The sequence below is a fragment of the Formica exsecta genome, unplaced genomic scaffold (assembly GCF_003651465.1).
Source record: "Formica exsecta isolate Colony F162 unplaced genomic scaffold, ASM365146v1 scaffold175, whole genome shotgun sequence".
In the NCBI taxonomy this organism is placed as follows: domain Eukaryota; kingdom Metazoa; phylum Arthropoda; class Insecta; order Hymenoptera; family Formicidae; genus Formica; species Formica exsecta.
The window spans coordinates 921,638-947,028 of NW_021849067.1; the positions used below are offsets into that span (position 1 = coordinate 921,638).

At 34.3% G+C, this 25,391-nt stretch overlaps 3 protein-coding genes across 5 annotated transcripts in view; all 3 read left to right on the forward strand.

The window, feature by feature from the left end:
- LOC115233462 (ionotropic receptor 25a) overlaps positions 1-9,657 on the forward strand; it is a 19,260-nt gene extending 9,603 nt beyond the window's left edge. For both annotated transcript variants that reach the window (XM_029803904.1, XM_029803903.1), the window contains exons 2-17: positions 600-750; positions 1,183-1,335; positions 1,549-1,752; positions 2,047-2,213; positions 2,365-2,553; positions 2,824-2,994; positions 3,167-3,364; positions 3,835-4,056; positions 4,523-4,622; positions 4,828-5,005; positions 5,236-5,419; positions 5,598-5,719; positions 5,809-5,956; positions 6,101-6,270; positions 6,623-6,744; positions 7,510-9,657. In XM_029803904.1, coding sequence (XP_029659764.1) covers positions 666-750; positions 1,183-1,335; positions 1,549-1,752; positions 2,047-2,213; positions 2,365-2,553; positions 2,824-2,994; positions 3,167-3,364; positions 3,835-4,056; positions 4,523-4,622; positions 4,828-5,005; positions 5,236-5,419; positions 5,598-5,719; positions 5,809-5,956; positions 6,101-6,270; positions 6,623-6,744; positions 7,510-7,799 — 2,703 coding nt within the window. In that variant the 5' untranslated portion in view covers positions 600-665 and the 3' untranslated portion in view covers positions 7,800-9,657. The remainder of the gene's footprint in view (positions 1-599; positions 751-1,182; positions 1,336-1,548; positions 1,753-2,046; positions 2,214-2,364; positions 2,554-2,823; positions 2,995-3,166; positions 3,365-3,834; positions 4,057-4,522; positions 4,623-4,827; positions 5,006-5,235; positions 5,420-5,597; positions 5,720-5,808; positions 5,957-6,100; positions 6,271-6,622; positions 6,745-7,509) is intronic.
- On the forward strand, positions 9,385-16,134 carry LOC115233511. The gene is made up of 4 exons (XM_029803997.1): positions 9,385-9,399; positions 12,345-12,898; positions 13,251-13,990; positions 14,290-16,134. Exons 1-4 carry the CDS (start codon positions 9,385-9,387, stop codon positions 15,402-15,404), a joined length of 2,424 nt encoding a protein of 807 aa, XP_029659857.1. The 3' UTR covers positions 15,405-16,134.
- A 279-nt stretch (positions 16,135-16,413) lies between these two features.
- LOC115233460 (dentin sialophosphoprotein-like) overlaps positions 16,414-25,391 on the forward strand; it is a 15,929-nt gene continuing 6,951 nt past the window's right edge. Inside the window, exons 1-10 of one of the 2 annotated variants that reach the window (XM_029803899.1) lie at positions 16,414-16,753; positions 20,373-20,395; positions 20,618-20,691; positions 20,957-21,332; positions 21,625-22,085; positions 22,229-22,530; positions 22,706-22,890; positions 23,307-23,432; positions 23,952-24,011; positions 24,140-24,265. In XM_029803899.1, the coding sequence (XP_029659759.1) occupies positions 16,731-16,753; positions 20,373-20,395; positions 20,618-20,691; positions 20,957-21,332; positions 21,625-22,085; positions 22,229-22,530; positions 22,706-22,890; positions 23,307-23,432; positions 23,952-24,011; positions 24,140-24,265 (1,756 nt within the window). In that variant the 5' untranslated portion in view covers positions 16,414-16,730. The remainder of the gene's footprint in view (positions 16,754-20,372; positions 20,396-20,617; positions 20,692-20,956; positions 21,333-21,624; positions 22,086-22,228; positions 22,531-22,705; positions 22,891-23,306; positions 23,433-23,951; positions 24,012-24,139; positions 24,266-25,391) is intronic. The other variant, XM_029803900.1, reaches the window with a different exon arrangement.

Consider the following 25,391-nt stretch of genomic DNA (forward strand, 5'->3'; position numbering starts at 1 on the left):
TGGTCAAGTCGACGATGTATTACAATTAGTAATGTCTCGATGTCGTCGTCATTTTTATCGCTATTGTTGGCTTTGTTGTTGCGTTTTGTAAATAACATTTGTGCTCGACTGCTTTGAAATAATATAAAACTATAATTTTGCAAAATATATTGGAGGAAGATGGTGCTCACGCACATATAAATTGTTAGACAAAAATAATCTAATTCTTTAGGCGCGGTATAAAAATGTAGTTCTTAATAATCCAATCAAAGTAGCGTAGTAGTGTAAGATTCATAAGAGGTACATCATACAAACGATAGCCTTGAAAATGTGCCGTTTCCGTTTTCCGATGATCCTGACATAAGCAGGTTGAGTTGTTACATACATAGATATCTACGCGTGGACTTTACGAACCGCACGATAAATCGATGGCCCGATGGCCCAACCACCCGATGGCCGATGGCCGATGGTCACAGCGAGCAGGCAAAAGGGATGTCATGATTCGATAGGTGCCAATATATAATATTCATAAGCAATTGTTGTGTCTCCGGCGTGGCATGGGCGCAGGCGTGACCATCGTCGCTTCATCGCGCCATGCCGTCCATATCATATTGTTCTAGCACCTGCTGCCCGAAACAAGACAAAAGTGTTGTTCGTTCATCCGTGCGGCCTTAATCGACTTCGCTATGAGGACGAGAACGTCGCCCATATTGATATTGATTCTCGCCTTCTTTTTGCCATTTGTGCTTTGTCAAACACCGATGAATTTCTGTAAGTATAGGGTTTTTTTTTACTCGCGGAAAATCTTTTTGTTTAAAATGGTATTTTTTATCTCCCCTTTTTCTTCTTCCTCCTTTTTTTCCTCTTTCCAAATATTAACAACAATTCAATTATGAATATTTGATGATTGAATAATCTTTGTGTCTATTTGTAGTAGGTAAGACACGTTTTCAATATATTTTATGTATACTCTCTACACGATCTCTTCTTATCCTTAGCTGTGAATAAATTAAATACATAAATATTATACTTGGCATCGGTTACATACATTTTTGTTATGCGCAAAATGTCGGCTTTAAAACAGAATAATCTCTAATTTAATATAAATGCAAAAAAGAGCATAATACCTGCGTGGAGTAATGATTCCCAGATCGATTGACGGGATTAAGAATGATAAATATTTCTTTCTTGTTTGTTTCCAAGTGGTTGTGATAGAAGAAGCCGATTCATCAATCTTGGGTATATTAAACGATGCGGTTCCAGAGGCAGAACGGAATTTCGCTAACGATATGATTACGGTTCACATTTCTACCGTTACAGTAAATCGCGAGAATGTTGACGCGAGTTTCGAGAAAGGTATTTTTTATGTATTTTATATAAGCTAAGATGTCAAACAAGATTTACTTTTAATATATGTTATTGTTTTTTATATTACATGTAAATTACACAAGAGCTATGTGTTTTTTTACGTGTACATATATATTTATCTTTGAAAAGTGAAAATTTCTTCCCCAATGATACAAATTATACAACTCGCGCAAAGATATCATTTTTTATTTCTCTCAACAGTTTGTGCCGTTTTATATAAAGGAATAAGTATCATATTGGATATGACATGGACTGGCTGGGACAAACTACGAATAGTCGCGGACGAAAGAGGAATAATATACAAACGTGGCGACTGCAGCATTAATCCATATGTTCAAGCGATCGATGATCTTTTAATTATGAAAAATGCAACGGACGTTGGTCTGATCTTTGAAGATGAGAGAGGTGCATAAAAATGATCCTCCTCTCTGATGTGTTGATATTACATGTATAGATATACCTTTGATTGCAAACTTTGAATATCTTGCGCGCAATTTTTTTTATTATAATCTACATTCATGTGCATACGCAGACTACTTTTCTTTATCGATAAATTATCAAAATAAGAAGGATATATGTATATTGTATAATGTAGAGAGAGAAAGAGAGAGTATAATACAGCTCTTGCAAAATATATAATGTGTCTTTCGATAGTAAATATATCAGATATAAATATATTATATATTATAATAATTTCAGAGCTAAATCAGAGCCTTTATTATCTTATTGGAAATTCGATAATTAGATTGGTCGTCATCGACGAATTGACGGAAAGAACAGTGTCGAAAATACGGAGTATGCGGCCGTCGCCATCTTATTATGTTATTTATGCTAGCACATCGAAAATGGAAGAACTATTTAAAACGGTAAACGGTATATCTAAATATCAGTTTTGATTTAAAAATAGTTTATTTTTATTATTTTAATACACACATATGTTATAAAAAGGTAGAAAATATCTCTTCAAACTTTTAAATAATATAATCTATAAGCTTATGTGTGTGAACAATCTTTTAGGCTATTGGGGGAGGGCTCGTTAAAAGAGATGGTATTTGGAATTTAGTGTTTACAGACAATAATTATCACGACTTTCACATTACCGGTGATCTTCAATTGAATATTTCATTCACCGTTCTTACTATGAGGACCGACATTTGTTGCCGCTTAATGGGCGAAGCATCTTGCAATTGCCCCACAAATTTTAAGGTAAGTTTCTCAACGAAACAATACTTTGAAATTAGTGGTTTCTATCTTTGAAAAGTGATGTAAATCTATGCTATTGAAAAAATTTACCCATGTTCACCAAATGTGAAAGCCATCGATTAATATAGCATTGCTGGTCAACATTAGAGAGAATCCTCTCTTGTTTCTTTTTCTTTTGTGGAAAAGAAAAAAAAATAAATTTTTTCTCAATAAATATCTGTTATCTATAAAGAAGAGGAAATATATTAAAAAGTCATATATATTATATACTAGATATTCCCTTATTATTTCAAACGTTTGATTGGCTTAATCGTAAGCTTGATGAGTGACGTCCAAAAGGCGGGTGTAAGTGTGAAGCCAAAGACAGGTCAGTGCGATAAGTCCATTGAGCCTACCTCAATTTCGAATATTACAGCGGAAACCTTTAATAAGATTTTAATGACGGTGAGTATTGCCAAAGTCAATTTTAACAATCAAGAGTCGATAAGTTTGTCAATCTATTGATCGTAAAATATTTCGGAAAAGAAAGAAAACTCAAAAGGCGCATTTTATATGTAAATTTATGTATATGTATATTTAAACATTTTTTCTACTTATCTACTCTTCTACGTTCTAGAGATTGGACAGTAATGACACTTTTGAATACTGGTCAGAGAAGGCAATGATTACTTACAAAGCAGAGATCGAGCTACAAACGGTTAGTCGCGGCTCTGTGGATGCGCTCGCGATTTGGACGAGACGTACAAAAATTAAAGAAGCAGACGGGAAGAAAATAGAACCAGCCAGGCGATTCTTCCGGATTGGAACGGCGCCGGTAAGAAGGGCACCGCGTTTCACTACGTCCGCGTGAACGTTTCGTTACGTATCATTAAACGATGAGGAACAACATTATTTCCAAATAAAGAGTCATAATTATCTTTAGTACTTTGAAACATCTATGGAAAAGGCAATGAAATTGAATTAATAAATTGTCGATTCATAATTATTTTTAGTACTTTGAAACATCTATGGAAAAAGCAATGAAATCGAATTAATAAATTGTCGATTCATTAAAATTAATTAATTAAATTTATTAGCAAAATAAAGTTAACGACGATCTTTCAGTCGCATTGAATTAACATTTTATTTATATGCAGAATGTGTGTGTGTGTGTGTGTGTGTGTGTTATGTGTTTACTCCATTTTCAAATTGTTTGATTTGGTGGTGCTTTGCCATTAACTATAATATCGCAAGTCAAACACAAATCTACCAAATTTTGACTTAAATTTGCGCGTGGTTAAATAGGCAGTTCCTTGGTCGGTTATTAAGAGAGATCCAGTGACGGGCCAAGAAATGCGCAACGAAGAAGGAAGGGAAATCTGGGAAGGTTACTGTATTGACTTCGTGCAAAAATTATCTGAAGAGATGCAGTTCGATTATGATCTTGTTATTCCTGAAGATGGAGAATTTGGCAAGAAATTGCCCAATGGCGAATGGAGCGGTGTAATAGGCGATCTGGCTAAAGGAGTAAGTTTTATTTTTAAAATAAGATTTGGCTATATTCAATGTTAAAATGAGATTTGGCTATATTCGACTAAGTTGAATGTTTCTTTTTCTTTTTTTCGTTTAATTTCAACATTTCTTTTGCATTGTCATCTGTAATTGAATAGACCGGTAATCGATTTTGAATAATAAGTTTTCTTCGTCAACATTGTTGCGCAGTGATTATTTAATTTATATTTTGTTTCATTACGTTATCAGACATACATTTCGCTACAAGTACGATACGAATATAGGCCAATCTTTGTTGCAGTTGCTATTATATATATTTCATTATTTTCATTATCGGTATTCATGGAGATGACACTCGCACAAATTTGATTTCACGAAGAAGATTTTGAAAATTAAAATATCTCGATGATATACCTATATATTTTTCGCGTGACTGTAGCGAATGGATGTATATTTTCACGCTTTGTTAATACTTGTGTAGGAGACTGATATTGCTGTGGCGGCGTTGACAATGACATCGGAACGGGAAGAGGTCATTGATTTTGTCGCGCCGTATTTCGAACAGTCCGGTATACTCATTGGTACGCGCAATTTATATCTTTTTCTCACAATATACATATATGTATATTCTCTCTTTTTGTCCGACTTTTTCTTTTCTCTCTTATGTAGTATGCCCAATCTATCTGACACGAGTTGCAAGCTTTAGCTCGAGATGCTCACAATTCAATATCGAATATATTATATGATATATATTCAGATGATTTATACTAATTTTTGTTTTCAAAGTAATGAGGAAGCCAGTTCGTAAAACATCCTTATTCAAGTTTATGACGGTATTGAGACTCGAAGTCTGGCTAAGCATCGTGGGAGCTTTAACTTCAACCGGTATTATGATTTGGATACTGGATAAATATTCGCCATATAGTGCGAGAAACAACAAACGACTCTACCCCTATCCTTGTCGGTACGCACACACATACATCTCGAGTGTACAGTAGTAATATACCATTATATTGCATTATCGCTTTTTGTTGTGACGTATCGCAAATACAATATCAATAATTATTTCGTGCATTTATTTGTTAGTTTATCTCTTGTCGTATTGTGCTGGCAATGTGATTTTCAATCTTTTCGAGAAATTTTCTCATTTCCTTGACATATTATAACCAATGGTGTATAACAACTGTTTTTCAGAGAATTTACATTGAAAGAAAGCTTTTGGTTCGCATTGACGTCTTTCACACCACAGGGTGGTGGCGAAGCCCCAAAGGCGTTATCAAGCAGAACACTGGTTGCAGCCTATTGGTTATTCGTTGTATTGATGCTCGCGACTTTTACTGCAAATTTGGCTGCTTTTCTTACCGTAGAAAGAATGCAGGTATCTATATATTTATGTCCCTGTTTTCTAATTACAAAAGTTACATTCATTCGAGATTACCTTGTTGTTTTACTTAATTTTGAGATGAGTACAAAACATTGCTACAAAATCGCCATATGCCGACCGCAAAATATGCCATTTCTCGTAAATTAATATTCGCATGTATTTCATTACATAGTCGCCTGTACAATCGTTGGAACAATTGGCTAGACAATCACGCATAAATTATACCGTTTTGGCCAATTCTAGTGCCCATCAATATTTTATAAATATGAAAAATGCCGAAGACAAGCTTTACACGTGTGTACAAATATTTCTCTTATCAATTTGCATGCTATTAAGATCACCAGTAACATTACGTACACATATTTCATATCATTTACTTGTAGGGTATGGAAAGAAATTACGCTAAATAGTACCAGCGATCAGGTAGAATATCGTGTCTGGGACTATCCAATAAAAGAACAGTATGGTCACATTCTGCAAGCCATTACTCAAGTCGGTCCGGTAAAGACAACCGAGGAAGGTTTCAAGAAGGTAGAAGAAAAGAAAGCAAAAAGATAAAAAAGATAGAACAAAAGGAAAAAGGGAGAATTTTCTATATAAACTTTCTCGTTTTTCCTTTAATCCTGAATCGTGAGCGAATACTTGATGCGAATGTAACAATCGATATTTCTTTAGGTGATAGAGAGTGAAAATGCAGAGTTTGCCTTTATTCATGATTCGTCCGAGATAAAGTATGAAGTGACGAAGAATTGTAATCTGACGGAGGTGGGCGAGGTATTCGCCGAGCAACCATATGCCATTGCCGTGCAGCAGGGTAGTCATTTGCAAGAAGAAATAAGTAGAAAGTTTGTGATCGATTCTTTCTATTTCTATTAATCGCACTTGCATCCATTCTTTTGTTCCTAAATTATCCTAGTTCATTATTAGCAATATGATTATTGTTATTATTGAAAGAAATGCTTAAAATTTGCGCAATTGTAAAACAGCGGCGTTGCATCAAAAACATTTTTGCGTGTATTCTTGCATATAATGACTGAGAGAAAATGCATTTGTCGTCTAATCTAATTTTTAGAAGAAATGACAGTCGTATAAACGACGCGTATATAAATGTATTATAATATTGTCATCATCGTAGCGATCGCATCGCTACGACATACATGTGACAAATGTTGTATGTAATAATAATATTCTTTGTAGGATTCTCGATTTACAGAAAGACAGGTACTTTGAGATGCTGGCGGCTAAGTATTGGAATCAGACGTTGAAAACCCAATGTCCGAATTCCGACGAGAACGAGGGAATCACGTTAGAGAGTTTGGGTTAGTAATCTGCCATTTCCTTAACTTTATTAAAAATAATTTATTATAAAGATTTGACACATAAATATATATTATTGACATTTTTTCGCATGCATATATGTACATACATTGTTATATATTGTATATATAGTACAGCAAAATAAAAAAGAAAAAAATTATTGTTTTATTTGCAACTATAAATTGAGTTTTGCATTAAATTTATACTACAATTGATGTCTGTTTTATCCGAAACAATGTGTGTGGACAAGAGAAGAGAAAGTTCACTTTAATGAAAGAAATTATAAATATATATATATATATATTATTGTACATATTGTCTCAAAGAGATATTGAATGCAATAAGAATGTAATGTAAAACTCATTTTAATTGTGTAAACAAAATAATCATTTTTGTTTTTTATTACTACTATACAGCAATGTATAACGCGTATGTTTGTCATCATTACAATATCACATGTATTATGTACAGCTATAGGAAATCAAGAAATGTTATTGCACAGATACACACTCAACACACACGCATATATATATATATAGGGGAAAGAAAGGTAAAAGCGGTATATATATATATATATATAAAATACAATATACATAACGTGTTATAAAAGAAAAAAGGGGTGAGATAAAAATAAAGAAAAGTTATTATTCGAGACAATTATAATAATATTCGATTTCGATTAAACATCACTTCAATTGTCGCTTATACCTCTTTTATAGTTGATGCTTTTATAGTTGATAATTTTATATCCAGTTCTTTCTATGCAGGAGGTGTATTCATTGCAACTTTGTTTGGTCTCGCTTTAGCGATGATTACTTTGGCCGGCGAGGTGCTTTATTATCGCAAGCGCAATATTTCTCAGAAAGGAAAACAACAAAATGATAAAAAAATGATAAAAAAAAATACCGAAAACGACAAGATTATCATGCAGAAAATCGCATCAAAGCTACAAATGAAGGCGGCGCCGACCGATGCAGTTTTCGGCAAACAACCAAATCACACGCCGCGTGTTTCTCACATTTCTGTTTACCCACGACATTTTCCTTTTAAAGAATAAGCCACACTTTTCGATGATAATTTATCGTATCGCAAAGCCATAAATCTATTTATTTCACGAATCAGTCTTTATGCGTTTCTCTCTCAGAGACAACTTTTCTCTTTTAAATAAAACTAACTAAGAAACACATTTTTAATAAATTTATCACAACGATTAAGCTAATAAGTAGTATTCAAAATTTTTAATTTATCAAGAAATTATCATTATATATTTACATATGTGTATATTGACCTCAAAAGTTATCACACGCATTCAAACAACATTCAACATTGTTCCGGTGCAAAATCATTATTAAATAATAAATTATTGCACGGCAAAATATAAAGCTTAAGTGACTAATTATATATATTATAAAGTATAAAGTGTGAAAAATTTTTTTTTATTTATTTGAAATTTTGAAACACTATAAGAATCTTGAGTTTATATCATCGATAACTATATGTATACAACATGTTTTGTTATATTTATATTAATTGATTATCGTATCGTTAATTAATTAATTAATTAATTCTTGTTCAAGGGACTATGTTTTTTAAATCTACATATAATTATATATAATGTACATTTTGTTTTATAAAGATGTACAATACGCTTCTTTTTAAAAAATTTATGCATTATTACAAGCGTATCAACGCATCACATAAACGTATATACTGTAGATATATTTTTCAACAAACTATTACGCCAAAGCGAAAATACACTATATGACGCGCGGTCATTGATCCTTGAGTACTTTCACATTGTATAGCTTGGCTTCCCGAGCGTAAATAGGGTAGAAACAATATCATCTTTGATATTCTTATACTATCCGTTACTTATCCGTTTTTAAATATCGCGTGTGTCATTTGTGTGACACAAGAATACAATTATCGTTGTACAAGAATACAATTACCGCTGATGTGCATGATAAATTTGCAATTTGTTAATTTCTTTCGCGTGTGTAATTAACTATTAGTTGGTCCCTTTAAATGAGTAATTAATTAATTGATAATAGTTACGAAAGTGCTGTGTTGACAACGCATTCACGGAAAGCGTGAATTGTAATATAATTTTTTCACATCACAATATTAATGTATCTTGCATTTAACGTATCTTTAGAAATTATTATACAATGTAAAATGTGCCTCTTAAAGAAAACGATTGCGTTCAGATTGTGTAAAAAAAATCTTTCTTTTTTTATTAGAAATTTTTCTTATTTGTCTTATCAATGTAATATTGTACATGCCTTATAATCTTATTATTTTCACTGGTTTTCTCATCGAATTATAACTCGGCGGCACGATCGTTCGCCGAGTCGAATTATGTAAGCAAAAGCAAAAGTAGTTTAGGTAATCCTTCGATTGTTTCGATCACTCTGATTGGAGCGCGTCACGGTTGATGATTCTTTGAATTTTTCTGACAAAAGAACAGACATTTATGCTTTGGTAGGGAATATTTATCGTTTACCACAAGTCAATATATAAAGCATTTTACACGAAGGCGCGATCACATTCGATGAGAAAGTGATGCTGATTGTGGATATTCTAACAAAATTATAAGTTTATTCGCGCAAACCTCGAGCCGGAAAAACCGATGATCTTCAAAAATGACTTATTGCAAGGTCAGTGAAGTGAAATTTAACGACATTTAGAAATTATATAGTTGATTATATAAATGTCGCACTTGCGTTCCGTGTATTGACATTTTTTCGCATGCATATATGTACATACATTGTTATATATTGTATATATAGTACAGCAAAATAAAAAAGAAAAAAATTATTGTTTTATTTGCAACTATAAATTGAGTTTTGCATTAAATTTATACTACAATTGATGTCTGTTTTATCCGAAACAATGTGTGTGGACAAGAGAAGAGAAAGTTCACTTTAATGAAAGAAATTATAAATATATATATATATATATTATCTTTTGCTGACCGTTAGTAGTTTTTAGTGGATCTTAAACTATGAGAAAATGAGGCTAGTTGCTGAAAAAAAAAATTTAGTTACCAAGGATAACAAGATTTTTTGGAGAAGTCAGAATATCAGGTTTTGCTCTACTGGTAGGATAAAACTGGATCCCTTTTTGAAAACATGTAAAATACCGTGCAATTACAAAACCTAGATTTATTTTAATCAAAATACAATACAAAGATGTATTCTATTAACAAAAATCACAAATAAAGATATCCTCTTGTTCGACATTGCTGCAGAACTTCTTTATTTAATTTTTTAACTTTAGGTGTCTCAAAAAGCTTTTTTTTATTGGTTTTTTTTCTGAGTGGTAGTTTTCGTTTCCAACTGTTTTTGTAGGGAGACAAAGCCAGGATAACAGTTCTTTCTCTTTTCATTACATCAGATGTATAGGTACCCGGTTTTACCCCAACACAAAGAAAGTAACAAACACGGCGGTTGTATTGGGTCGGAACATAAGTTCGTAGCGTTTTTTAAGTGAAATTCAAAGACAATGTTTAAATATTTGTACATAGATTTATTCAATCACATATGTGCAACCAAATATCGTAACAATTCACGTATCCAAATGTCTTTAAATATCTAACAACGCTCATATGAGATATGTGGAGTATCTCTGCGATGTCCCGTGTCGTGTGACGTGGATTATTTTCAATTAGCTTTACAATTTGATCATCATCAAAGACTGCAGGCTTGCCAGAACGTTCTCGGTCTTCCAAATCAAAATTGCCACTTCTGAACCGAGCGAACCACTTGCGAAGAGTACTTTCAGCTATGGCATCATTTCCATAAACGGCACATATCTTTTTTGCTGTTTGTACAGCATTTTTTCCTTTCCGGAAATAAAAGGCATTAAATGACGAAAATACACCTTATTTTTCTCCATTTTTACTTTTAACATAAACACACTTAAAATTGACAAATCCATATACAAATCGCATAGAAAGACGCGTTGAAATATCAGCTTTCAGAATATGTATATATTTCATATTTTTCCGCTACATGTGAAATGAACTCATGTGTTCAAATGCCACCTATTAAAAACGCTACGAACTTATGTTCCGACCCAATATTATTTAATTTTATTATGTGTTTTGTTATGTGTCTTTAATTAATGTCTATTTATTATTATAGTTAGTTTTATTATACATATTTCGGTATTATAGTTTATAATATTGGTTTTTATGCAAAAATGAAAATGAACTATCCCTTCAATTTTATATAAAATAAAAAGTTTATATGGGTTATCATATTCCTTATATTGTATATAATTTGTACAGATTAAATTAGATTCATTAATTTAAATAAGCGAAAGGTTTGAATGTATAAGGCCTTACAAAACCAATATTCTATAGAACAGATTATTATTCGCTTATTATTCATTATCACAGTTTTCAATTCATATTTATTCTTTAAGACTACTAAAATAACAATCATATAAAAAAGTGAGTTAATTTGATGGGGATACGATAATCCATAAGTACCAAAAATAATTTTAACTTCATGCCAAAAATAAGAATTTTTCAATAAAAAATGTATTAATATTATATAAATAAAGACTTACACTCATATGTTTTCTTAAATTTGCAGTTGAAGTTCTACTTGCGTGAATAATTTTCCTTCCAACGCAAATTTTGCGTTGCCCAGAAACGCCCAGTTTTTCTCGTTTTGTTGTAATTCGAATATTTCTGCTGTGACGTTGCTGTCTCGCGCGCGTCTGCCGAGTCCCTCTCCGATCGAAAAGCGCGGGCTAAAGGGCCGCGCCAGTCGAATAATTGCGAGAACCGTACCGTTACCTCCAGAGAGGCGTCATTGATCGAGGTTTCGTGCTTAATATTAATTCCGTTTGTTGTTTCTTTTTGTATGATGATTTGAGTTGGGAGCCTCACCGGAAGAAAGAGCGGGAAGTCACATAAACACACTTAAAATTGACAAATCCACATACAAATCGCATAGAAAGACGCGTTGAAATATCAGCTTTCAGAATATGTATATATTTCATATTTTTCCGCTACATGTGAAATGAACTCATGTGTTCAAATGCCACCTATTAAAAACGCTACGAACTTATGTTCCGACCCAATATATTACGGCGTACAAAGTGACGATCAAAACTAGCATAGATATACTCTCTAATATGTACAGAATGCAATGCTACATTTACCGAAACAGATGCTCTGTGCAGAAAAAGTCCACAACGACTCGATTGTTGTCCCGATATCGATCTTTTTTGGCCCAAAAATTTTGAACTTCTCTAAAAAAAAATATCGTGTGCAGATGGGCATAGTTTATCTCAAGATAATCTTGGCATCAATCTACAACTAATAACACGAGTTAGCTAAATATAGTAGTACTTATCACGAAGAAACAGAGGTATCCGGCTTGACCTGCCTATCCGATTTTACCCTACTTTCCTCTATATATTTTTTTAAATTTTGCATAACGATAACAAATACATTAGAACGCCCACTGTATACGTATATATTTTATGTGTATATAATTGTATAAAATCTTTTAGATAAAAAAAGATTTGTTTTAGACTTTTTTAAGACAGACCATCATCAAATAAATGTTTTCTAATATCTTTGCAGATATATCTAACCATATCAGCTCTAATCACATGTCACGTAAATGCAAATTACGAGTACGAGCGTTTGAAGAGTTTGAGCCATTTGATTGAAGTGCCGCAAGTACCTAGCCAGCATAAGACCATTTACGAGAGCGCTTCTTCCGAAATACTGCCTCATTATTATAATTCTTATGAATCGAGTCAAGATCAATATAAAGACCGTTCCGCAAGTCCATCTGAGCGTTTTCCCATTAGCGTAAAGAAAAAATTAGTTGAAAAAAAAAACTTGAAAAAAATGAAAATCCCGTTTTTATTGATCAATAAAGATTATACTGCAAAGTACAAACAGTCGCTTCCGAATTCGGAAATTGCTCACTGTCAAGAGATTAACGTAAAATCGATCGGGAAAGAGGATGAGATACGAAAAGATGTTACGACTTGCTATAAATGCGAGGATCCTAAAACTAGATTCATATACGAACGCTGTTTACATAATAGTCCTCCGGAAGAGAGCGCATCCGCCAATACGAAGACGGAGCGATTTTCGTTTACCTCCGTCATCCCCAGATATCGAAGGTAGCGATAATAATCGCGCGTATAATTTTTTTTACGTAGAACGCATATTAAAACTTGACATTTGCACCCTTTTAATCGTATATACGATATAGGAAATTACAACATTTACAAAAAGAGAGAAAGAACATAATTTAACTTTTTTTTTCAAAAACATATTACTTAAAAAAAAAAGAGAGATAAAAAGCTGCGTTTTAACAAAGATTATCAAAAAAGTGCTGATTTACAATTCCATTATCAAAAGAAGCAATTTTAATTAATTGCTCCAATTGCGTAGTACGTATATAGATAATTATATATAATTAGCTGAGAAAGTATAGTTGATCTTTTAATAGATTTTGATTTATAATCGTAGGTCCAACGTGGAGAATGACAAAATTGGTTACGGAAAGACGAATCCTTATCGGTTCAGCGACGAGTATTTTACCGACGCTACGTACGATGTACCGGCCGCGTACGAAAGCAGGGGAGAGAAATGCGACAAGATTGTGAAAAATTCCATGGTATGCATGATTTGCCAAGATGTTAAGACCAATGGCAAGTACGAGCAATGCTCGTATGTAAAGCAGCCGCGTGAGAAAGAGTACGCCTATATCAAATCTGGTACCTTTGAAAAGCCTGAGCAGCAAAGAAACAATAGCGCTGAACATGCCGATGATCGATCAAATCCTTATCCCGAATCCTCTGAAGAATCCTTTGAAGAATCCAATCTTGAGAAAAAAGATTGGAAGCCCACCGCCATAAAGGAGTTTCGCGAATATTCCTATCCTATCGAGGATCATAACGAGAGAGTTTCAACAACAAACCAGCAAGACAAAGTACAGGATGCATCTTCGACAGCTTGCAAACAGGTGCAAAGAGATTCCAAAACCTGCACCGTATGCAAAGATCCCAAGATTGGCGGTATTTATGAGAAATGCATTTACAACTATCAGCCCAGTGATAAATTATATAAATATACTAAATCAAAAAGCTTTGGATATCCAGATAAGATTTCTACGGATTCTACTCATGATCTAAATAAAACTCGAACTTTGGAAAAAACCAAGAGGTTCGATTACCCGCAAAGTTCCGATTCTACGCACGATTATTTGGGTAAGCCTATCTTACATTAATCCTTAATTATTGAAATGTAATTAATCTGATAGGATAACATGTCAAATTTAAATGTTCCCGCATAAGATTGATTTTTCCGAGAATTGTGATTCGCGAAGACGCGACAAGAGCGTAATCATAGTCTGGTATAAATTTACATTATTCGATTTATCATCTTTTAGCATACCTACAAGTTTTCTACTTCAATACTTTACACGTGTAACTTTTCAAAGAGCATACATAGATTGTGCACGTTATATAGTACATTTTATTTAAATTGATATGATTTCGTTATACAGATAAATCCAAACATTCTATTTATCCATGGAGATCCGAGAGAACTATCGAATCTCAACAAGTCGCTAGTGATCTCGACAGCACATCGCGCGATTCACCCAATTACAGCAGCGATTATTCCAATTCCAAGGGATCGAGTAATTACCAGCCTTTATCTACGGCTAAAGATGATACCGAATCTTACGAAGACCAAGCTACACCATCTTCGAAATCTGTCTCGGAGCATTATTCTGAAAATATCGACGCGGATCATTGTAAAAAGTTTCAGAAAGACTCAATGACATGCACAATCTGCAAGGATCCGAAAACAGGCAACGATTTTGAACAATGTTCGTACTCGTATCAACCCAGCGATAAAGTCTTCTCTTACAGTAAATCCAGCTCATTTGGCAATTCACGGCAGAATGATAAATATCGGCAAGTGCCGCGCGAGAACGAGCAATTATCGGACAGTTCTGAGATTGCAAAAGACTCCTACAACGCCCCAACCAGAGAAGACGGCTACGAAGCTTCAACGACTGATGAGGCAAAGGATAATTCCAAGGACGCCACAGAGGGAAAGAAGGAAAGAGTGGACGTCGGATATTTGGACACAGCGAAGAAGAAGGCGGAGATCGAAGAGTTAATGCAGAATTTCCGGAAAAAAGATCGATCGAAATGTAGGAAGACTATGCGCGATAAAATGACTTGCTATCGGTGCGTCGATGAGGAAGGTATTCAAAAGGAGGAATGCGTGTTTGTCACCGGGCAAGAACCCGATCAGCTGGCATTCCGCGAGATAAAGGAATTTCAAATCGATCCTGCATCGCACGCTCGCGGCCTCGAACGATCAAACTCGATGAAAACGAGAGAACGCGTGATGGATCCTTTAGAGCCTAGTGCGTCCGCTAGTAGAAATTCATATGTCAAATTGGAGAAACCGGACAACGATTATCCCGACGAAACGCAACACACAGCGGAAGAAACTAAAGAGGCTGAACCGTATGATTACACATCGGAAACAAGATCCAGATACGACAAAGTACTCGGATTAACTCTTCCGGCATATATGTTTGCTACTTCGGAGCATGAAGCAGCGTTTGACGAGGTTGTAGCTTCCAGTCACGATCAGCGCTAATTTAGGTACAGCTTTCGGCATTCTTATCGTTACGTATTCAGCTATACTTGTTATCGTCGAGCTGGAAATTCTATTTGCTATGAGCATTTTTATCGTATTATTAAGAACGTTATGAATATTAGAAGGTAATTAAAATCTTTGTGTTTTAGTTTTTAGTTCGTACAGCTTATATTTGAAATCTATACGCATATTCTCTCTCTCTCTCTCTCTCTCTCTCTCACTCTCTCTCTCTTTCTCTCGACGAACATGATTAGAATGATTCGACTGATAGGTATAAATGTTGCATCTCGTTAATGCCATGGAAATCTTTGATGCATATTATAGCTCGCCGACAAAGACATTGCGGAGGCGTTATAGGATCCCTGGTTGATTATTCCGCAATTATTTTTATGCCACATTCAGTAGAATCTATCGTGAACGGTTAATCATCTTAAAACACACGAAATAATTTCATACGAAGCTTGTTGTTTTTCAAGCTCTAGTACCTATAGTACGATATCTATATATTTTTGATTAGATACATGAAGAATATTCGCGTAAGCCGTAATTGCACTCGATGAAAACGCACCAAAATACACAATAAAAAATCATACCAGGCACAGGGAATAATATATGTATACATATACGTATAAAAGTCTCGAAAAACGGCAATCCCAAATTGAATTTTATGCGCTTTACGTTCTTGATAAGAAGGGCTTTGTAGCATCGGCTTTAAAATATATAATGAATATACAAATGTGTGCAAAAAAAAAAAAAAAATACAAATATGACGAATAACATACTTATGCGTAAAATAATTTATGCGTGCGCGCATGTGTGTATGCATGGATAACAACGGCAAGCAAATAACATCTTGCCATTTTGGTCTATTACTTTGCGCATGTATAATAGGAAATATATTGTTTCTCATGTACATGTTCGAATCTTAAAATAAGCACGAGCTATTTTGGGAAGCAGCGGTGCAAATGAAGAAACGTGGAGAATGACGATCGGCGCGGTGACCAGCGCGATGTGGCGATCAAATCGGTAAAGATGTAAGACTGTGGAATCATCGCATCGTCGTTAGCTGCGTGGCTGCGTGATACATACTAGTCTGCAAAGTCACGAGTCAAGTCTGAACGCCGAGCGAATCGAAGCGACGGCGACGGTCTCTGTAGTAGCGGCGGACGTGCGCTAGTGTCGGCATCAGTGCTGCTCGGTCCCCTGTCTTTTAACACACCCATATCGGCCTTCTTCTTCAACTTTTGGGAGTACAGCACCGGTTTCTATCTAGTGGGCTAGTGGGTAAAGGTATAGGAGAACAACAACCAGCTAATTATTTCGGATATGAGTTCTTCGACGTATACCGGGTAAGATTTTATCAATTATCTCGAATCGCGAATCTCATGTGTGTCCCATTAAAACACGCGTTTCCCCGAGAGTGATCTGCCACTTTTATCTATATTCCTCGACTCGTTCGAAATGTGCTCTCAACTTTATATATCTAAAAAGATGATCGTCGAGAGAATCGAGATGCGAGTATTATCTAAAACATTACAACCAAAATAATTTCACGATTACTTAAAAAATTCAAGTTGATCGTCTTAACTCTATAAAGTTGAGTTAAATTATACTCAATTTATATATTTTATTAATATATTATAATATTGAGATATACAATACATATATTGAAATCGAGCGCGATTAGTCTTGAAAGAAAAATATATGCACAAATTGCATATAAAAAATTTGAAACTTTTTATGTACGGTGTATTTTATTGACGATAGAAGAGAGATAAATCGTTCTCTCTCTCTCTCTCTCTCTCTCTCTCTCTATTTCTCGTAGAAGCAGGAGAAGTGGAACTCGTTTTTCGACTATGGTGCGTCAGATCGGGCGTCGCAAGGCCGAATTGGCCTTGCCATCGTGTTCCAAGGAGAACCCCTCGACACATATTTTACCTTCGAAGCGAGCAATACTCGCTCAACGAAGAGATTCAATTTCAGACACAGCTTTCTCGCAAGTCGGCGCATTTTTGTGCCGTCTATTCGAACTATAACGCCTAACGCACAGTTTGGCCAAAAAAATATATATTTCCTTCTCGTACGGAGAAAATCGTATCGGATGCATAGTCTCTCTCGCTCTCTCGCTCTCTCGTAATATATATTACACTATACTAATAATATTGTAGTATTTTTTAGTCACAACGGCTAAAAAGCATTCACGTTTTATTTTGTCTTTCTCTGATCGATTTCGAAAATTCCTTCCTTCTATATGACAATCGTAAGAAATTCGGTTCATTTGTCGCGCATTTACCGCGGCGCGCGTTAGAATTCCTAAAAATAAAATAATTGGAAGCATTTAATACGCGCGCGCGCGAGGCTCCAATGCGCAGGTCAGCCCGTGCTAAAATTACTCTTGCTCGACGTATCTAAATACATTTCTACTCGCTGCGATCCGTTGGCTGGGTTCCCAGCATCACGACATGGTCGCCATCAACATGACTGGATTCGATTCACCATGATCGAGTTTTTTCAAGAAACTTAAAATTATGCTGGCAAATAACGCGTAACATTCGCGATAACGTGATGGGAAAAGAGAAAAAAACATTTGCCACCCAATTGTCTTTTTCAAGAATATCTGCAGACTCTTCATCAAATATATAATTCGAAAAAAATCTTGGAAATGTATCACAGCGCTTTCGAGATTTCACGGATTTTACGATAGCTAAAATAGAAAATTAAAAACGGATACGCGCATGCGCGCGCGCGCGCACACGCACACACCCGCACACATACACATATATATAAACGTAGACGCGATCGCGTTAGTCACTAGTGCCCAATAAGAAAGAGCGAAAGCGGTAGTCGTGGATAATACAGCTTATTTATGCGAAAATAATGTAGAAGAAGCTGGCAAATTTTCCATGAGAACGCATTATCTCTTTCAACCAAATATTTACTGAAATCGAGGGACACGTAATGTAATGCCAAGATCAAAACGCTTGCGTTGTCGCATCCAGATTATTGGACTCTCAAGTCTTTTATTGTTAAAATTTACATTTTTTTCTCATTCCCATTCATTGCATTTTCAGAGAGAAGAATTTTGTCTAATTTTTAGCTTCCTCATAGAGGAAACTTTGTTTTCATGACATTTTTTTTCGATTTTTTTATGCCAATATGTTTCAAAACATCGAAAAATCATATTTTTTTTAAATGTATGTATGTATGGATGTAATATGTATGTATGTACGGAATGTATTGTACAACCTCTAATTTTCGCAATTTTTGAGATATCGGCCTAAATTTTTTAAAATGGATAGAGTATCATTAAAGGATAGTTGGTATTGGATTTGGTGAGGATCGGTGAAAGTATTCATTTTTTATAAAATTTTGAATTTTTTGAGAAATATTTGTACACGCTCTAACTTTTGCAAATTTTTAGATATTGGGTTAAATTTTTTTACATAAATAGTGTATTATTAAAGGTTGGTATTTAATTTGGTAAGGATCGGTGAAAAAGTTCATTTTTTATAATATCTTGAATTTTTTGAAAAATGTCTGTACACGTTGTAACTTTCGCAAATTTTGAGATATCTTCCTCCATGAGGAAGCCAAAATTATAAACCTGCTTGCTTTAAGGAGCTTAAGCTTTGTGAGTGAAATAAAATGATGAGGAAGTAATGTGCAAGTTTCTAATTTGCACAATTTTCATCTTATTTTATATACATTACCGCAATATAACAAATTAATATTAAGCATGTTTTCGGTGATTAACGTCATCATATATATTCTTTTTTGTAAAAGTCAAAGCTACTCTTAAAAAGTAATCTGATTTTACATACAAAACGTATTGCGTTCACGGATTAAAATATTGAAAAATGTATACGTAATTTCAGATTTAAATAAATTAGTCCACATAGATTTTCGACGAAATTGTGTACATTTAATTCGCGATTCTTATTATCACGATTTACGTGGTTGTGAGGTATCCTTCGAATGTATTATGATTCTAGCGGTCAGCGTTGTCTAATCCTTTTTAAGAAAATAGGTCTAATCGTATTATTTTAAAAGGCGTCTTAATCAGCCTATATCGGGCATAATATGTTAGTTTTTGATCAACGAAGAAAATATGAGCGCTTAATTAAATATTTCGCGTGCTCTTAATTTGTAATTGCATTTTTACGATAGTTTTGCATATTACTGAAAGTTTGACTAAGATAAATCTTGCTATTATTCTGCGAATTAATGGATTTGTACATATATGTATACAATGTAATCAAAAATTTGTTATAAATTTACAAACAAACGTTTTATTAATCACGTTTGTTACAATCCAAGCGCTTATAAACGTTAATAATTATTAATGTCACGTTAAATTACATACACACTCTAAATATGTATTTGCGTGTGTGTGTGTGTTTGGGGGGAAGGGGTTGCGTGCATGCATGCGTGCGTGCGAGAGAGAGAGAGAAAGAAAGAATATAAATATAACGTATGTACGCAAAATATGAAAGCGCGCAAGATGTGACTCATGCTCTCTTCAAGTAATTGCATTCCACAGATAAGATAGAAACGCATCGGTTTCATGCCAACTGACATGTAAAAAAAAGATTTTGCTTTCTAAATATATTATACGAAATATATCATGTTTTAAAATTACTTTTTTTTTGAGATTTGAAAAGAGTTATCATTATCTCATCGCGAAATAAAGCGTTCAATTTTTAAGGCAAAAATATTAAAGTTATGTAATCTTTTCTACATATGTACATATATAAAATAAATTTTTGCGTAGATATATTGACTTTGTAGAAAAGCCTTTTACACACATATATTTACATACGTGCGTGTGTTTTTCATAAATTCAATGTATCTATGCGTCCATTATATAATATTATACATCTTTGTATATGTCCAAAATTGCGAAAATAATGCCCCTCTCACTATTTGTTTAATTCGAATTAATAAATTATTTAATATTTATATTTACAGGAATCCGGATGTCATGATTGCAGGTACGCATACAAATTGAACTTTTTTTCTGATATAAAAGATAAATAAATAAATTTTTTTCATCAGAATTAAGTATGCTATACTTATCTATTAAATTAATGGATAATTAACTTTATCCAGTACACAGAATGACAATAAATAATAAAATTATTGATATTAAACATTGATCAAGTTATTGATTCTTTGTATATTAGTATTGTTCGTAATCTCCACATAATTTTTAGGTTCGCCTCCACCACCGCCCCCTCCACCTCCCATGTCTGGTCAACTACCACCTATGAGAATAAATACTACAGAGGTAAGAGGAAGTAAATTGTGTCTAGTCACTGTTTTTTGTCGTGCAATAAAAAACAATGATAGCATTAAAAAAAACCGACGATTGCTTTATTATCAAGCTCCTTTTCATTTAGAGCCTCAAAAAAAGTTGACATACACACAATGTACAATCTATACATAATTTTGGTTTTGCTGTTGGTATAATATAATTTGTGTTTAATGCAATTTAATTATTATTTTGCATATGTCATAGTAATAATTTATTCGGCGATATTTTGAATTTGCAGAATGCGGCAGCAAAGAAAGCGCAGATAGTTAATAACGATGTTTACGAACCACCAGCAGCAATTCAAAATGCGATGTTGACAAAGGATAAGAAACCATTTACCTACACTCCAGGTATGGGTGGTAAATTAGATTTGTCGCAGATTCGTAGCCCGCGGATGGCGAGAAGAGTTGCGAAAAATGCCAACGACGAAGGGATAGAGGGGCCGCCGAAACTTGCCGTCGAGTCGAAACCGTCGTCGCCCATGGCTTCTACCGCGGCGAATTTTTTGGTGCAACCACAGGTCGCGGTACCAGTCTTTCCTTCCAATATGCCAGTTCAGGCACACGTTAACAGGATGTCATCATCTCAGCTCATTAATAGGACGCCGTCGAATGGTAATTATTTCCATGTGAACTGTCTTCTCTTGTATCTGTTAAAACTATTATAATACCACAGAAAGAGAAAGAGAGAGAGAGAGAGAGGGAGAGGGAGGGGAAAAGAAAGAGAGCGCGGGAGAGGGAAGGAGAGAAAGAATGAAGGGAGGGAGAGAGAGAGGGGGTGTAGAGGGACAGAGAGAGGGGGGACTGCATGTAATTGGTGTATATCTCGTATATACTTGCGTATACATGATGTATACACATTGAAACAATCGTAATGTTACTTATCTGGTAAATGTTCTTCTTATAGCCGCGGACAAGCAAGCCGAACCATCGAAGAACATTACAAAGATAGATACGAAAGCAGTACCGATTAATACTCCCGAAAGTCCGAGTACACCGACACAAGTTACTTTGGCCAAGGCACCTACGCCCTGGCTGCAAAATAAGAACAAGCCTCAGGAGGAATTACCCGAATGGGCGAAACGCGCATGTATCAATAAAGCAGTTAGCAGCGGCCCATCGGAAAGCGCACCTTCTTCCCCGATGGTTTATGTTCAAGTTCAGCAATCGCCCCCGCAGTATTCGGAAGCAAAACAAAAGCAAGGGCAAGAACAACATCCGTCTCCGCTGGGTCAACAGCCAAAGTCGCAACAGCCCTCTCCGCAATGTCAACAGCAGCCGCAACAACAGAAGCAGAATGCCGTTTCCGCAATGTCCCAACAAGTTAATCCACAATCGCATCAACACGAGCGTGTTATACCCATTCGAGTAAGTTGTAAAAAGTTTTTTCTTAATATATGCATTTTGCTTAATTCCGCAATTCCAGCGGAATTGCCGCAGTTTTTCTTTTTTTCTATATATATCCGTTTTCTTTTCCTCTTTTCATATTTCCGATATCTATTATCTATTAGATCGAGGATAGACCGTCGGTATTCGATGTAAAACGTGATTCTGGCCATCATCAATTTAAACAACCTCCAACTTTTCATCATCAACAACGATGGGGTCAGATGCCTAGTCAATATACGTTAGAGAATCAGGCGCAAAATCGTCCACAGGATCAAGAACAGTCTCAAATTCGCATTGCAGCTTTGCCCCGTCCGGAACAACCGGTCGAAACAACCTACATCATCCCTCTCGTAGTGAAAGATAACGACAAAAAGACGGCACCGTCTAATGCCGAAAATAATACGACCGAAAAAGCTGCAAAAATGTAAGTTGAAGAATTTGTTAAATTTGATCGACGTTTTAGGATCTCTTTTTAGAGAGATATCTAAAAAAATTTCACAGAAAGCGTGTATTACAAAAAAATTCTAACGCGTTATTTTGTTTATGTGTGGAAATGCTTGCGATCATGTCGCGATCGTCGACGAAAATTGTTGGGACAGTGTGCAACAGCGGAATCCCAACCCGATTCAACAGTACGAGGCAGGTCCAATTCAATCACGATCATTCCGTGTTCTTCAAAAAATTACGGATACGGATGCAGTCAATGATGTGGGTACAGAACAAATACGTAAATTGGAATTGAGTGAAGATGAGAGGCTACTTATGAATAAATTTAAAGAACAAGGTAGAATTTATTACCCCTGTCTATCATTATTTTAATATTCACGTTACGTTAGTATACGATGCTGTACGATGTGTATGTACACATGTGTACTAAATAAGTATATTTTTTGTATATACAGGGTGTCTATAAAGTCTGTCCCCACCCCCTATATTTCGGAAACAGCTTAAAATTATGAAAAACAGCGAAATACATGTTCGATCATTTGGAGGGGCTACCCTTTTAAGGGTTTATAATTTTGAGCAGTTTCCGAAATATAGGGAGTGGAGACAGACTTTGTAAACACTCTGTATATACGTATAATGTTAATTTTATTTTTAATAAGATAATTGATATTTAAATTTTCTTACGTCAATGCTCAAAAACTCTAAAATGCTAGCTAAATTTGTAGACAAACATTGTATTGCTTCTGTCCATAGTCGATCACGAGACTTATCTCCATCAAGAGGAAGATCCAAGATATCGCGGTGCAGCAATACCTTCGCGAGCTTTCCGTTTTTTACAAAATATGACAGATTCGAGTGATGCCACAGTTACTTGCGCAGGTAAGCCAGCTTTATACAAGAAGAAATACTCTTTCATCCAAGAACATTATATTTATTAGTATTATTCTGTTTTAATAATAAATTTTATTAAGCAGTAAAATATACATCGTCAATAAGCAACAAACAAGCAATACCACGCGTGCGCGCGCACACACACACACACAGATTTAAAGAAAAAGAGATTTATATATATATATATATATATATATATAGTATATGATTTTATTAAAGAAGAAAGTGCAATTGTACTTTTCCGATGCATTGTTGCAATTTGTAAAAAAAGATAAGTCAATAGAAAAATAGATATTGTTATGCCATTCAATTTTTGCCTATATCATTTCTTTCTATCTTGAATGGAACAAATGTTAGAACCCATTCCAATTGCGTGATCTACTCTATATATATGTATAATCTCTTTGTTTCTTTAAATCTCAAGTCAAATCTAATGCAAAGAAAGATAAAGAAGATTAAATATAGTAAATGTGAATAATGGATACAATCTTCTTTTGTATGTTTCAGCGTCACGTAATATACAAAACATTGCAAGTAAGAAGCAAAATAGAAATTCGAAATTGTTTGGTAAGTAAGTATGCGATTCGGATTGAAATTTTGCGTTAGCAAGACTCTATTGAAGCGCAACTAAAATATGTATATGTATATCTAAATATTTGTAAATTGGATTCACACACACATCGATTCTTACGTAGAAGAGACACAGGCAAACTTGCCGCCCAGTGAACAACAAGTTCAAGAACCGAAGAAATACATGGGTAGTGCAATTCCTTCTCGATCCTTCAGAATATTACAAGCGATGACAGCACCAGAAGGTAACGGTAAGTATATATCTGCTAGATTTCTCGAAACTAATTTTTCGTATAAAGTTATCTGGCTGACAAAACACTTTTGGAAATATTACGAATACGTCCCTACAAATTTTGCGTTTTTATCTTTATCACTGTAAGATTTTTAAAATTCCAATTTTTTTCTCTATAGAAATATTTTTTTGTCTTTTTTATAACCTTTCTACATAATATTTAATACCCGCGTGTTAAGAATTTGTTTTTGTACAATATACACATATTTATTGTTCATAAATTAATTGTAAAAGCTTATTTATACCTGTGTACATTAATGTTTCGTAATGAGCGCTTTATATTCTAATGAATATTTTGTTGAAGTAACATACTTGGCATCGCTCAAACACACACATATTCCCGAATCCTGTGTTCACAGGATTAACAAAATTTCCTTTGCTGTTACTTTATATATTTATCAGTTCCCCAAAAACGTAATATACAGAGTGTCTGTCCATAAATGTCCGAGCAAATATCTCACAACTGATTGAAGTTACAAAAAAGTTTAGTAAGAAAAATTAGTACAGTTTTCAATCCGCAATAAAGCGCATGTAAATAAATTTTTTTTGCTCGTAACCTTTTCAAGTTATGAAGGTCACTATCGTTTTTTAAATTAAACCCCTTATTTTTTATTGCATATTTTTATAGCCCTTCTTGAGACCTTTTCAAAACACTATAATAAAGTATTTTTTCATTAAGTATTTTTCGAGTTTTTTAAAAGTATTTTTAAGTATTTTTCGAGTCTTTTATATCTTAATCTGACATATTTTGATATAAAATACATATTTTATATCAAAAGTATTAAATTAAGTATTTCTTAAGTTTTTAAGTTTTTTTATATCTTAATCTGACAAAAAGTCTCAAGAAGGGCTATAAGAATATGCAATAAAAAAGAGGGGATTACATTTAAAAAAACGATAGTGACCTTCATAATTTGAAAAGATTACGAGTAATAAAAAATTCTTTATATGCGCTTTATTGCGGACTAAAAACTGTGGTAATTTTTCTTATTAAACTTTTTTGTAACTTCAATCAGTTGTGAGATATTTGCTCGGCCATTTATAGATAGACACTCTGTATATATATATGTGAATAATATATATAT